Genomic DNA, 15,470 nt, shown 5'->3' on the forward strand with positions numbered 1-15,470 from the left:
ATGTATTAAAAATATGATAAACATATAATAATGAATTGTATAATTTTAAAGTGATTTTTTTTAGAATCCAAAATTCTTATTTGTATAGGTAGTAAGTAGGAAATGAATTTTAGTGAGGGCAATTTAATGTTTGTCATACTACATCATACTGAGAGAGAAAGCATACAGAATTATTTCTATATTTTGAAAATTGACCTAGTGAATGAAGAGGGACTACTGAAGGTATAAAAATGACAAATACCAACAGAATTATAAAAATATTATCACTTATAATTTTATGAAGTTTTCTGCCTTATGAATTGGAAGTTGTATTTCAAAATTTATGTTGTGAAACTTTACCACAATTGAAACTACAGTCAGTTATTTTGATTAATAGCTGGAATGTGCCTATAGAAGCTCTATGTATATAAAATACTTATTTGTTTATATTTTGGAAGTTGAGTGGGTCTCTGGAGTATTTATACTATTTGTCCAGAGTGAGAACTTCACTCTTTGAATCAGAACAAATAAGAAAGGTCTTTCTTGCTATATATGTATTATGATTTAAAAAATACACAAGTAAGATTGAAAAGTTTAAGGGAACTAAAAGTGGTTAGTTAGGATGTCATTAGAGAAATGTGACCAAAATTGAATCTATTTAAACTAAGAGTCCTGGAAAAAATCCTCCTTTAGGAAATTGTAGAAGAATAAACTAAAGTATGTTTGAATATTGAGATAGGCCTACGACCAGTTTCAAAGAAATTGAAAACAGTGATATGCCAAGAGAAGCATGCATTTTGAAGATTCAAAATGCACAATAAATTCATAATAAATAATAATAATAAATTAGTAAAAGGTAGTTAATTTCATGAGATAAACAAATATACATCTCATTAAGGTTTATAATAATTCTAGGTTTATAATATTATTTTCTTCTACTTTTATTGTTTGTTATTAGTGAGACTTGAAATGTTAGACCTCAGTAATAAGCCAAATATTTGTGTACATTTTTTATTATTTAAACAGTGCTTTAATAATACTTCATTTGATTCCTAACAATCTCATGAAGTAGGTATTATCTTTTATATGATAGATATAGAAAGTGAAGTTCAGACAGGTTAAATAACCTTGTTCAATGTTACATAGCTAACAAGGTTGCCATGTGTGTTGGTCTCAAACACAGATCTCAGTATTCAAGTGCTGTACTCTTTCCACTCAGACGTTCTGGGCTATTTCTGCATGTGATATAACCCTGCATCTTTCTGCAGTCCTAAATAAGGATTGTGTTGATAGTGGTATGACATGTCATTTGGGAAGCGGGCCAAGTAGTAGTCAAGTAACGGCAATAAAAAAATTATCTCTAATGATAGAACTGTTTAGGTCTGTTTGGAGATACTGAAATTTACTGTGATTATTATAGTGCCCACCATTTTCTGGCCACAGATCTGGTTTGAATATAAACAGTGACTTTCATTACATGGTTAGGGATGAGGGCTTAGAATGACTTTTTGGGTTGTGGCCAGCTGGAAGAAGATGGAGGACAGAGTAAACCTCAGAAGATTTGGACTGATGGGACAGCTGTAGAGGGTGATAGGAAGGAGGAGGGAGAAGAACAAGGTATAAGATGAGAAAAAAAGGGATGAGTGGAGAAAGGAAGATGGCCTGGAATTTATGTTATTGCCCTGTACTGTTTGTTCTTCCTCACCTCTCAGAAAGAAGTGTCAGGAGGAGAATGAGTGAAAGGAGGACTTTTTGCCATTTACTACCTATTTATTGAGCATTGCTGTGTGACAGGTGCTTTGCCAATTACTTGGGATAAAACCATGAATATGAAAAGGTCCTTCACCTCACAGAATTTACATACTAATGACAGAGACAGACATGAAACAAATACTGCAGTGTAATGATGTCATTACTTGTGTGTTCTGGTACCTTAACAAAGTGTGCTGCTAGGGAATCTAATAAGGGTATCTAATGTGGACTGGGAGATCAGGGCAGTGCTCCCTGTAGACGTGTCATTTAAATTGAGATCAGAGATGTGAATGAGCACCTGGAGCATGGGAGAGAAAATCATAGGAAGGGACAACTCCTGTGCCAAGGTGTTGACATTGGAAGGAGGAGGTTACTATCTGGAAATGCAAGAGGGCCAGTGTTGCTAGGGGTGGCAAGGAGGAGAGTGAGTGGAAAAGAGTCTGGTGAGGAAGTAGAGTCTGATCACATGGAGCCTTTATAGGTCATATAATATGGCTGAACTTTAGCTTTACAGCCAAGGCAAACCATTAAGATGTTCTTAAGGCAGGGAGATGGGTGGATGGGATGTAAAATTATAATAATAGCAGATACTTTGATTTGGGCTTTACTTGTATTATATGATGTTTCAAGTTCTTTATAAATATTAGCTCATTATCCTCAAATAGCCCTGGAATTGAATCCTATTTTACAGATGAGGAAACTGAGGCATAGATTGGTTGAATAATTTGTTCAAGATCATATCATTTATAATTGGTAAAGTATGATTTTTTTTAAAAGATCACTAGGGCTGCAATGCAGAGAATGGCAAGTTTATTTAGGGAAGCTAGTGGAGGGGGGGCTATTGAAGTATCAAAATGAGAGAAGATGGTGACAATTTGGGCTATGGTGGTGGCAGTGACAGTGGTAGCACGGGAACTGGAACCCTACTATCTTTGCTCCTAGCCTTGTGCTCTCTTCATCCTCATGCTGGATTGACTCTCTGTTGTCTCAAGACTTACCATGATCTCCCGTATACATATTTAGATGAGGATTTATAAGACATATATAGAGTTATGAAAAATTGTGCTGTGAATGGATAATTATGAATGTAATACATTCCACGATTGTCATGTATGTAAGAAATAAATAAAAAATACATATATATCATAAGTTTATTGTCATCCAAATAAATTTTGCTATATGGAACTGAAAAAAAAAAGACATACAAGAGTATGTTCTGGATATTGGTTCTTTCTGAACCTTGTCTCTTCTGTTCTTTACCATGAACTATAGACCTGAGGTAAAGTGAGTTCTTCAATTGAGTGAGTTTCATGTTTGAGTTCAGAGTATAGACAGATCAGCATGGGATGATAATCATCTGCAGAAGCTTCAAGGTGATGGGATATATAATGGTTAGACATAATCTTTTCAGGGGATATCCAGCATTGATTTTTTCCCCCTATACCTCTAGAAAACTCATAAAGGCCACAGAATGAATGGAGCACTAGTTTATTCTCAGATGAACAAAACTGCTGTAGTGCAGTTACCTGGTGTTCTTCATATACAGTCAGATTCCCAAAAATGATTTTCTCCTGCTCTCTTTCTGTTTAAATGATCGTTGGCTAACTGGACATGAGTGTTATTCATAGTTGGAGGCACTGTGGTTCATGGTAATGTTTCATCTATTTTGAGTCCCCAAAGTCTTCTATTTTGTAGTGATTTGTGGTGGGATAATAAGGGGCTTACTAGTTTTGAAGCATTCAGTAAAGGGTGTTTTTTGAGAGCTTGCTTATTTACATTTCTATTTTCTATTTTGTTTTCCTTCCATAGTCAGCACAACAAGGTCACAGCAATATTGCTGATAATAAGATCCAGAGTTAAAGAGTTTTGTTTTATTTGCAGCTGAGAAAAGTATTTGTTTTGCTCTAATCACTGGTGGCTAGCAGTGCATTATGTGTCAATTCTTCCCTCTAAGATTTGACCTTGTTGCAAATTAGGCATATTCACAAGCCTCATTGTTCTTGTTGATTAAAGGAGTAGTTAAGGAGTTGCACTTAATTACTGATCACTAAAATCTTTACATTGGAAGAGGATGACTTAATTGAAATTTGGATTGCAGTATTAAAAATGTAGGGTATCTGGAGTTTTCACCAAATCTAAGACCTGGAGTGAAAGAGTTTTGGTGTATTTGAAGCTGCTGTAGAACATTTTAACATTTATGACCAACAAGGAATTCTTTAGGTTCAAGTATAAATATTTGACAAATGGGATATAATCTTTGTAAATTTTGGTAGTGTGTTATTGTGGGCCACCTAATTTGCAGTTTTAGAACTAAAATATAGTGAGCTGATTTCAGGTTACTACTTTCATTTTGTGTGCTGTCATATTTAATTTGGTATTCCATGTTTCTATGAAATGCTTGCTAAAAACTCCTAAGAAACAAAACCTAAAAAACGTTTTTCCCTCTTCATGAAATCCAGTTCTTAATCACAAATTTCTTAGGGTTTTATTAGAAATCTAAATTATAATTGAAATATTTCCTTTTGAAAGAGCTTTTAATGTACATATTATATTTTTGAGCATCATAATAAGACATGGAGTATGAATACTTCTGATACCTTCAGGGTATCTGTTCAGAACTGTTGATCTATAATTTGTCAACTTAATTCTTATATAGCACTTTGAAATCATTTCAGGAAGCTTGTTGATAAGGAAACTCATGAAATAAAAATGAATGTTCTTTTTTAAATTTTATGTAAAAAATTTATTGGTGCTTAATAATTACACAGAATCGTAGGTTTCATTGTGGCATATTTGCACATAACATATGTTGATCGTTTTCATTCCCCAGTACCCCCCTTGCCCTCGCGTTTACCCTTTTCTTCTACCCCACTGTTCTCCCTTTTTACATAAGGGCCTCTAATTTCATCCATTTTCCTGCAAATGACATAAATTTCATAATTTTATTCTTCTTTAGGGCTGAATAAAACTCCATTGTCTATATATAACATATTTTCTTTATCTGTTAATCTGTTGACAGATACCTAGGCTGGTTCCATAATTGGACTACTGTGAATTGTGCTGCTATAATCATGGGTATTCATGTATTGCCATAGTATGCTGACTTTAGTTCTGTTGGGTAAATATTGAGGTGTGGGATAGCAGGGTCATATGATGGTTCCATTCCTAGTTTTTTGAGGAATCTTCATACTGTTTTCTATAGTGGCTATACTAGTGAGTGTTTTTTTTCTTTTTGGTAGGAAGGAGATGAACAAATTTAGGAATTAGGAAACATTTCAAGTTCCAAATATTTTAGTAGCTGTGGTTTTTTTGTTGTTATTGTTTTGGTATCAGAGATTGAAACCAGAGGCACTTAACCACTGAGCCACATCCCCAGACCTTTTTAATATTTTATTTAGAGACAGGGTCTTGCCAAGTTGCTTAGGGCCTTGCTAAGTTGCTGAGGCTGGCTTTGAACTCACATCCTCCTGCCTCAGCCTCTGGGCCACTGGGAGGCATGCACCCCCACACCATGCTTAATAGCTGTGTTTTCGAGTAATTGCTAGAAATAAAATAGTAAGTTCAGCATTGATGAAGTTCTTCTTAAGTTTTATTGTCATAAATAATATGACCAGTGGATTGGAAGAAATTGTCTGCAGTGGATCCTAAAATCTAAAGGTCTTATAAAATATTGTGATTTTGCCTTTATTGGAAGTTTGTAAGGGAAATCTTTAGTTAGAAATATCTGTGTAGGAATAAACATTTTGTTAACATGTAGGTATATTATCTATTATCTGTCATAAATGAGATATTTATAAAATATTTCATTTTGTTAGAATATGTTTGTTGAACATGGAAGTTTTGGAGATTTTTTGATAGAGAAATATCTTAAAATCAAAGTTTTTCCCAGAATTTGAACCCAAAGTAATTTTATATATCAACAATTTAAGGGATCTATTAAACTTTTGAAACTATGTATGTTTGCACTTTTTTTGAACATAATAAAAATTTTCAAACCAAAAAATGTTGAAATAATTGTAAAGTGAATATCCATAGATACATCATATGTATATGCTATAACTTATACCTTATTATACTCGCTTTTTCACATGTTGTCCCATTACTCCAGCTCTCCATCATATCATTATCTTATGCATTTCAAAGTTGCAGTTATAGGGGTTGTGGCTCAGTGGTACAGTTCTCACCAAGCATGTGTGGGTTCAATCCTGAGCACCACATAAAAATAAATAAAATAAAGGTATTGTGTCCATCTACAACTAAAAAAATATTTTAAAAAATAAATACCAATCAACCTACAAGTAAAGGCTATTGCTTTAAAAAAAAAAAAAGAACTTGCAGGGGCTGGAATTGTAGTTCAGCAGTAAAGCAATTGGCTCACAAGTGTGAGGCACTGGGCTCAATCCTAGCAACACAATAATACAAATGAAGACATTGAGTTCATACACAACTAAAAAATATTTATAAAAAAGAAGAAGTTGCAGTCATGAATATATTTTACCTGGAAACACTTCTTTATGCATATCATTAGCTAGAGCCCAATATTAATTTGTGATTTCTTTTGTTTTTTGGTACTGAAGATTGATCCTAGAGGTGCTTAACCACAAAGCCACATCCCCAGCCCTTTTTTTATATTTCATTTAAGACTGGGTCTCACTGAGTTGCTAGGTGCTTCGCTAAGTTGTGAGGCTGACTTTGAACTTGCAACCCTTTTTCCTCAGCCTCCAGAGTCTCTGGGATTACAGGTGTGCACTAACACACCTGGTTTGTAATCCTCTTTTTAAAGGTTATATTTACATACGGTAAGATGTATAAATCTGAAGTGTATCATGCAGTCTGTTCTGACAAATGCATATGTGTACATAACTGATACCCCTATAAAAATAAAGAACATGGGACTGGGGTTGTGGCTCAGTGGTAGAGCACTTGCCTAGCATGTGTGAGGCACTGGGTTCGATCCTCGGCACCACATAAAAATAAATAAATGAAATAAAGATATAAAAATGTTGTATCTGTTTAAAAAATAAATAAAGAACATTATGGTCACTGGGTGTCTTTTCTCAGTCAGTACCCCCATAGATTAACAGCTGTTCTTATATTACTTTCCTCTATAAGTTGGGTTGTTTTTGTTTAAGAATTTCATATAAGTAGAATCACATAGCATCTGCAAGGCTTCTTTCTCTTAGCATAATGTTTTAGAGATTCAGCCATATCGTCTCATGTATCAGTGGTTCATTCCTTTTTATTTGCTGAGCACTACTCCATTGTATGAATAGACCACAATTTGCTTATCCTTTCTTTAATTGGCAGACATCTGGGTTTTTTCCTGGTTTGGGGCCATTATGAGTAAAACTGCTGTGAATATTCTTGTAAGACTGTCTAGATAGTTTTCATTTATTTGAATAGCTAAGAATGAATTTTCTGATGTGTCTGTAATTTTATAATTGAGTTTAGCTGTTGAAAAAGTTATTTTAAATCAGTCTTATCACTGGATTACTTTTCATTTTAAATTTATGCCTTATATTTTTTTGTTCCTTTTTTGTGGTATTGGCGATTGAACCCTGGAGTATTCTATGTTTCAGTTACATCACCAGCCTTTCTTTTTTTCTAAATTTTATTTTATTTTATTTGTTTTTAATAGGGATACCTTTTTAAATATTTATTTGTTTAGTTGTAGTTGAACACAATGCATTTATTTTATTTATTTATTTTTAAATTTTATGTGGTGCTGAGGATCGAACCTAGGGCCTCGCATGTGTTAGGTGAGCACTCTACCACTGAGCCACAACCCCAGCCCTAAATTTTATTTTGAGACAGGATCTCAGTAAGTTGCTGAGACTGGTCTCAAACTTAATGTCCTCCTGCCTCAGCTTCCTGAGTCAGTTAGAGGTGTGTGCCACCATACCTGGTTTTATGCATTGTTTTCCATTTCCATTTGTCACCATTCTAGCCCAGGTGGTCATACTTCATTTCTGAGTTATGACAGTTTAGCAGGTTTTCTTTTCTCTAGTGGGTTCCTTCATTGAGTCCATCCTGTTCAAGGGTTACAGTGAAAGCAGTATGTTTTGACACTTTACTCCCTTGTTCAAAAGTCTCCAGTGCTTACTATATAGTTTCAGTATCTGAATCTGTCTGCACCTGGCTTTGTTTTTTGTATCTAACTTTTTTTTTGGTGCTGGGGATGAAACCCAGGGTCTTGCACATTCCAGGCAAACACTTTACCACTGAGCCTTACATACAGCACCAGTATAAATCCTATATATGCTTTCTGGTACATTTTTGCCTTCATGCTTTTGCTCATACTTCTTTAGCCTAGAATATGCTTCCCCTCCCATCTCCCTAAAACTTTAGGATTCTTAAGGCACAGCTCAGAATTCCACAACTGATATGTGAGCTCCTTGTGGGCAAGAGCCATATCCAATACTTCTTTTATATTCCAATCAGTACTTATAGTGCTATGGACATAAGAGATACTTAGGTAATACATACTAATTTGGTTGTCTGATACTGATGATTACAAATGAATCTGCTTTTTAATAATGCTCAGTGTTTTCTTAATGCCTAGGTAGTAGGTTTTGTATCTGAAAAACTATTGGCTATAATAGTTTTCAAAGAAGCTATTTTTAAGTTATAGTTCCAAACTCTATGGTATAGTTCCAAAATCTATGAAATATGTATAAAATTGAGAAAAATGTAGTCTAATATGTATTATAATTACATTATGGTAAAATTATGACTATCGGATACCCCTAGGGAATAAGTAATTGATGATACATGTACATTCCAAACAGTAGACTTAACTGCCAATCCCTTTATTTTTATGTTTAATGGAATGCTATAAAATATATTATACATGTTCTATAACTGCCCTCTTAAATCATTGTGCTGAATTGTAGCTGCAGATACATATAGTGGTGGTATGATGCTTTGGGCCAAGAGACTTGATTTGTCCCTTTGTACAATGAATGCTGCCCTATATTGCTGAACCATACTGGTTGTATGTGCTCATCATGACACCCTGAGGTCCTGGGGCTATGTTTTTGACATATAGGTGACTACTTTTGGAGAACTGAGCTTCTGTACTCAGTGGTTTGGATTTAAGCTCTCTCTTTATGAGTTTCAGTGTGTTTACAACTCTGTATCCCAAATACCATTTATAATTTCTGTTGGTCACTGCTACTGTAGTTGTCATTGCTCATCCTATCACAGCTGTTGGTATGCTCTTCTGTTTCCTTCCCTCTTTAATTCTCTATTTCCTTTTTTCTTCATTGTTTTGTCATTTCTAGATCTTCCATTTTATATAGAAACGTTCTCCCTTTATAGACCATGGCAGGCAATAAAGGCATTCAATTCTTTTCACATGTTGATGGGAGCATTGAATATTATCTTTAGGTTTATTGGCACTTCTGTACTGCACTGTATAGTACTGGAGGTATATGGACTCTATTGTAAAACTTTTTCTTTATTCCATATACTATAGTATTATAATGATATGCTTTTTCCCACAGTATAATGAAATTTGAAATGCAGTATGGCACTAATTTGCCAGTGGGTTTTAACTTTAAATACCATGTGACACAAGATTGATTTTTATTTGGGTAATATCTTAGTAGTAGAAATGTGAGAGGACTGTGTCATTCTGGTTATAAATTTACATTTTTTACTGTTGAAATAACTCTAAAGATTGATATGTGAATATGCACTTTACTGTTTAATTTTTCTCATCAGTTCATTCATCACTTATCTCTTGATTTATAGGTCCCGAGGAATCCTGACATCCCAAATCCAGCTCTGGCTCAAAGAGAAGAGCAAAAAAAGATTGATGGAGCTGAACCTCTTACACCAGAAGAGACTGAAGAAAAGGAAAAGCTTCTCACACAAGTAAAATATTTTAAGTGACTAAAATATCACGAGTCAACAAATAGAAAAAACAAAGTATTGATAACACTTTCTTTTTACTATATGGGTTTAGTGTCCTGATTTGACCCACCAACAAAACTCTACATAGAGATCAGATATCCTCATTTAAAAAAAAATTCCTTTTACAGAATATGCTTTTTTTGGAAATAATAGAAAATACACATGTGCAAAATGTAAGTGGCAATTAATAGAACCATGATATGCTTTTTACTAAGTATAATAAGGTTAGTGAGCCCATATTTGAATTCTTTTGTTGACTGATATTAATTGTCCCCTGAAATTGTATTCTACTAATCTTTTTAAAAATAATTTCTTTTTCAGTTGTAGATAAACGCAATACCTTTATTTTCTTTCTTTATTTTTTTATGTGGTGCTAAGGATCGAATCCAGGGCTTCACACTAGGCAAGTGCTCTACCACTGAGCCACAACCCCAGCCCTCTACTAATCTTTTATTTATGGAATAATTTAATGATTTTTAAAAAGTCCTTTTATCTCTTCTTAGAATTTTAATACAATGATGAGAGACTTGAATGATTTTAAGGTGATTTTTATATAACTGAAAGCTAAGTTATTAAATACAGGAGGTTTCCATTTGAACAAATGATTAATACTATCAAGTCATTGTTGCTTTAGTGAGTATAATAAACTCTAGAAGATAAAAAATGTTTCAACATAAAAGACTTTTGAAAAATAAAAAATATATGTACTCTTTGACACCACCTTAGTATAGGAAGCTGCCAGCAAAATTTTTTTATTCAACATTATTTTTGAAAAATGTGCAAAGCACAGCAGTAAGAAATTCTCCACATTAATTATTAACAGATAGTTTTGAATGTTTGCAATGTAAAGAAATGATAAATATTTGAGGTGATGGATAAGCCAATTATTCTGATTTGATCATTGCCCATTGTATACATGTGTCAAAATATCACACTATACCCCATGAATATATTCAATTATGTTTCATTTAAAAGGAAAAAAGAAAAATAGTCTTTACATGTTTTTATGTAGGTCTTTTCTTATTATAACATGTAACTTCATTGAATGGGTTTTTACAAAGTGAATTTATAACTTTTTAAGCCAAATTCCTGGAGTTACAAAGTTTAACCTGAAAATGTACCTTTTCCCCCACATCCTTGCCAACATTTATTATTGCTTATATTCTTGATAATTGCCATTCTGACTGGAGTGAGATGAAATCTCAGTGTAATTTTGATTTACATTTCTCTAATTGCTAGAGATGTTGAACATTTTTTCATATATTTGTTGATTGATTGTATTGGGTAAAAGGTACACTCCTATATTGCTGGTGGAAATGCAAATTGGTGCAACCACTCTGGAAAGCAGTATAGGGATTCCTAAGAACTTGGAATGGAACCACCATTTGACCCAGTTATCCCACTTCTTGGTTTATACCCAAAGGAATTAAAATCGGCATACTACAGTGACACAACCACATCAATGTTTATAGCAGCTCAGTTCACAGTAGTTAAACTATGGAACCAACCTAGGTGCCCTTCAACAGATGAATGGATAAAGAAAATGTGATATATACACACAATGGAATATTACTCAGCCTTAAAGAAGAATGAAATGGAATTTGCCAGTAAATGGATGGAGCTGGAGAATGCCATACTAAGTGAAATAAGCCAATCTCAAAGAACCAACCAAAGGTCAAATGTTTTCTCTGATATGCGGATGCTAATTCACAATAAGGGGTGGGGCGAGGGAATAATAGAAGTACTTGAGATTAGACAGAGGGGAGTGAAGGGAGGGGAGAAGGTATGGAGGTAGGAAGATAGTAGAATGAATTGGACATTATGACCCTATGTGCATATATGATTACGTGACTGGTGTAACTCTACATCATGTACAGTCAGAAGAATGAGAAGTTCTATTCCATTTATATATGGTGTGTCAAAATGCATTCTATTGTCATGTATAACTAATTAGAGCAAATAAAAAAAGAAAATGTAATTAGAGTTGGCTAAGCATTAGGACTTACCACAGAATAAAATGAAGCATTTAAGTATTCACATGTTAATTTCACAGTTTTATTTCCTGAACACAAAAGTAAAGTTATGGCCTTTGAATAATATGTGGCTTATATACAATCTCAACTTAGAAGAAGCTTTAGTTTGTACTTAGAAGTATAATCAGATTTTTTATCCCCTCAATTGAATTTATTTTAAATCATCTTTCTCTGCTGCTAAAAAAAAATCATGCTAACACGAAGGAACAAAATGTGGGTCATCTGAAATCTTTATCAAGAAAAAGCCTGGGATAGGAAATTGTGATGTATATGTATCATACTAATGTAGATGGGGACATGAGCAGTAGAAAGCATTCTTTTGTCTGTGACTTCACAGATTGGCTAATAATGCCAAAAAGGTTTAAAATATTGGTTAACTCTTATATATTTTAATAAAGAAATTGAGGGGTACAATAATGTTCTGTTTATAGAAATTCTGTTTATAAACACAATTTTTTATGGTACTGATGATTTAACCCAGAAGCTTTCTATCACTGAGTTACACCCTCAGCCCTTAATTTTTTTTAATTTTATTGGTTCTTTGTAGTTATACATGACATTAGAATCCATTTTGATAAAATTTTACAAGCATGGGATGTGTCTTATTCTAATTAGGACCCCATTCTTGAGGGCATGATGGATTCACTTAGGTATTTTCTTATATGTACATAGGAAAATTATGTTAGGTTTATTCTCCTGTTCCTATCCCTATCCTTCCTCCCTTCCTTTTTTCCCCCTTTATCTAGTCTACTAAATTTCTCTTCTTCCCCTTCCCCCACATATTATGGTTTAGCTTCCATGTATCAGTAAAAACACTCAACATTTGATTTTTTTTGACATTGGCTTATTTCACTTAGCATGATATTCTCCAGATCCATCCATTTAGCCAAAGCAATCCTTGTGAGAAATACAAAGCAAGAGGCATCACAATACTAGACCTTAAATTATACCACAGAATTACAGTATCAAAAACAGCATGGTATCAGCACCAAAGAAGGCAAGAAGACCAATGGAACAGAGTAGAGGACAGAGGCAGACCCACATTAATACAGTTACCTCATTACTAGACAAAGGCACCCAAAACACACACTTGAGAAAAGACACCTTCATCAACAAATGGTGCTGGGAAAACTGGGAACCCACATGTAATAGAAAGAAAGTTAACTGCTACTTCTCACCCTGCACAAAACTCAACTCTAAGTAGATCAAAGACCTGGGAATTAGACCAGAAACCCTGCATTTACTAGAATAAAAGGTAGGCCCAACACTTCAACATATTGGCACAGAAACTGACCTCCTGAATAAGACATCTGAAGTACAAGAAATAAAATAAAAAATCAATCAATGGGATGGCATAAAACTAAAAAGCTTCTTCTTGGTCTGTTTTATATTTTATTTTGAGACAGGATCTTGCTAGATTGCCAAAGTTGTCCTTGAACTTACAATCCTCTTTTCTCAGTCTCCCACATTCCTGGGATTATAGGTATGAACCACCATGTCTGGATATCTATGAAAATACAATTTTGAACAGAACTCATTTATTCACTGGAGTTTGAAATGATATAAAGAGCTACAAAGGTTCTTCTGCATTCTCTTTTGATTATCCCTCAGTGTTCTTTTGATTTAATGTATTCACATTCCTCTCTTTTAATATACATAGAAACAGATATGATAAAAATCACTGAAGTAGTATAATATCAGAACTTCAACATTTAGATTAGCATTTTTATTTAAGGCATTTGTATCTTAATACAGTAGATATCTATAAAATATGGGATTAAAAGCTATGTGATGTCTTAGAACCATAAATCAACTTTAAGTACTTGGAAAGGAGTATGTTCCCCTCAAAATAGAAAAGCAGTTATTTCTTTAACAATTCTTAACTCAACTTTTGATTCCAACATTAAAAAATGAGAATCAGGGCTGGGTTGTGGCTCAGTGGTAGAGCACTTGCCTCACATGTGTCACCACATATAAATAAATGAATAAAATAAGGTGTATCAACAACTAAAAAAAATTAAAATGAGAATCATTATAAGTTGTCTAAACTGCTTTTAATGTACTATCATATAGAAGTAATCAGAACAATAAATGAATTTATTAATTTTAACTGCTATTGATGATGCTCAACTTTTTGTTCATAGGGTTTCACAAACTGGACTAAGCGAGATTTTAACCAGTTTATTAAAGCTAATGAGAAGTATGGAAGAGATGACATTGATAATATAGCTCGAGAGGTAGAAGGCAAATCTCCTGAGGAGGTCATGGAGTATTCAGGTTTGTATGTAATTTCAAATATGATGTTTTATTTTAACCTTATTCATTTACTCACCATCAATTTAATTGTGCCCTTGTTGAGGGATTTTTAAAACTTTTTAAAAATAATGTTTTTTTTTTAATTTGCAGATGGACACAATAATTTTATTTATTTATTTTTATGTGGTCCTAAGGATTGAAGCCAATGCTTCGTACATGCTAGGCAAATGCTCTACCACTGAGCCACAACTCCAGCCCCAGATTTTTAGAAATTTTCAATTAAGATATAGGTGAAAGTATGAACTTTGTATTTCTATGAAAAGATTATAAGATTTATCATATAAACTATTGTTTTCTCTAGTAATTAGCTAATAGAAGATAAATGAAGCTCTGATAAAATGGTGGCTATTGGATGCACACCGACAGAATTAGTTTTCTACTTTCTCACCTCTGCAGTTTGGTTTTTTTCTCATCTAGTCCCGAGACTTCGGGTTCACTGGATTGAAATAGTCTTTTTTCTAGGTCATGCTTGAAGTAGAGAGTCCCTGTCAGGCTCATTTTGATGCTCAGACATCCTCAGGGTTCCAGTCTACTCCACTCAGGTCATGCAGGTCTCTTTAATTCAAAGCAAGCTAGAATAGATTTAAAAAAATTGCTTGAATAAATCTAAATCATTTCATTAGTCTTTGAATCATCTCCCTCTCTTTCTTACTCAGCTGTGTCTTTGGTCTCAAACAGAATCAAATTAGCTGCTGCAGCATGTGGAGTTAATAATAATTCCCATGTCACAACACATCCAACCTCAGGCTTCTATAAAGAAATCTTATTAAAAATAGGTCAGTGTGGAGGCTGGGGTTGTGGCTCAATGATAGAGCGCTTGCCTAGCATGCGTGAGGCACTGGGTTCAATTCTTAGCACCACATATAAATAAATAAATAAGTAAAGGTCCATCAACAACTAAAAAAAAAATATATATATATATATAATATAAAAATAGGTCAGTATATCTGTTTTCTATATGTATAGCATAGGTTGAGCTCTCAAATTAGTCTGAATATTAGCTATTTTAGAATCTAGAGCATTTTTATCATATAGAAACAATGCTAAAAAGTATATGAGGTTTCTTTGCTAGCCCCCAAAGCCTGTTTAACTTTAACCACTGAAATTCTGTGTTTTTTGCAGCAGTAGAAAAGAAACTTTACAATAACAATAACCCAAGACTAATACATACTAGAAAAAACTATTGATTTAACTAGTGCTAGTATTAGAAGAAATAGAGGTTTAATTAGAGAATAGATACTTTGTTTTTCCTCCTGGAAATTTAAAAGGGTCTTCAAGTGGTTACTGAGAACTATAGAGGTTGGTTGTATTGAGTCTTTATTTCATATAATAATCAAGTCTTTGAACGTCCTTTTCCTTGATACCATTATGACATTCCTATTTCCATTTAGGTTTAACATGTAAGTTGAGGGCATTTGGGAGCTTAGAGAGGGGAACAATAGATGGGAGAGAAAAAATTGTAGCAGCAAGAGT

The 15,470-nt window shown here is 33.7% G+C and overlaps 1 protein-coding gene across 5 annotated transcripts in view; it reads left to right on the forward strand.

Moving 5' to 3' along the window:
* Smarca1 (SWI/SNF related, matrix associated, actin dependent regulator of chromatin, subfamily a, member 1) overlaps positions 1–15,470 on the forward strand; it is an 83,570-nt gene that overhangs the window by 51,108 nt on the left and 16,992 nt on the right. For all 5 annotated transcript variants that reach the window (XM_058571478.1, XM_046468546.2, XM_046468555.2 and 2 more), the window contains 2 exons: positions 9,487–9,609; positions 13,826–13,958. In XM_058571478.1, the coding sequence (XP_058427461.1) occupies positions 9,487–9,609; positions 13,826–13,958 (256 nt within the window). The remainder of the gene's footprint in view (positions 1–9,486; positions 9,610–13,825; positions 13,959–15,470) is intronic.

The sequence above is a fragment of the Marmota monax genome, unplaced genomic scaffold (assembly GCF_021218885.2).
Source record: "Marmota monax isolate L192 unplaced genomic scaffold, Marmota_monax_Labrador192_F-V1.1 WCK01_AAM20220418_F8-fsc00054, whole genome shotgun sequence".
NCBI lineage: Eukaryota > Metazoa > Chordata > Mammalia > Rodentia > Sciuridae > Marmota > Marmota monax.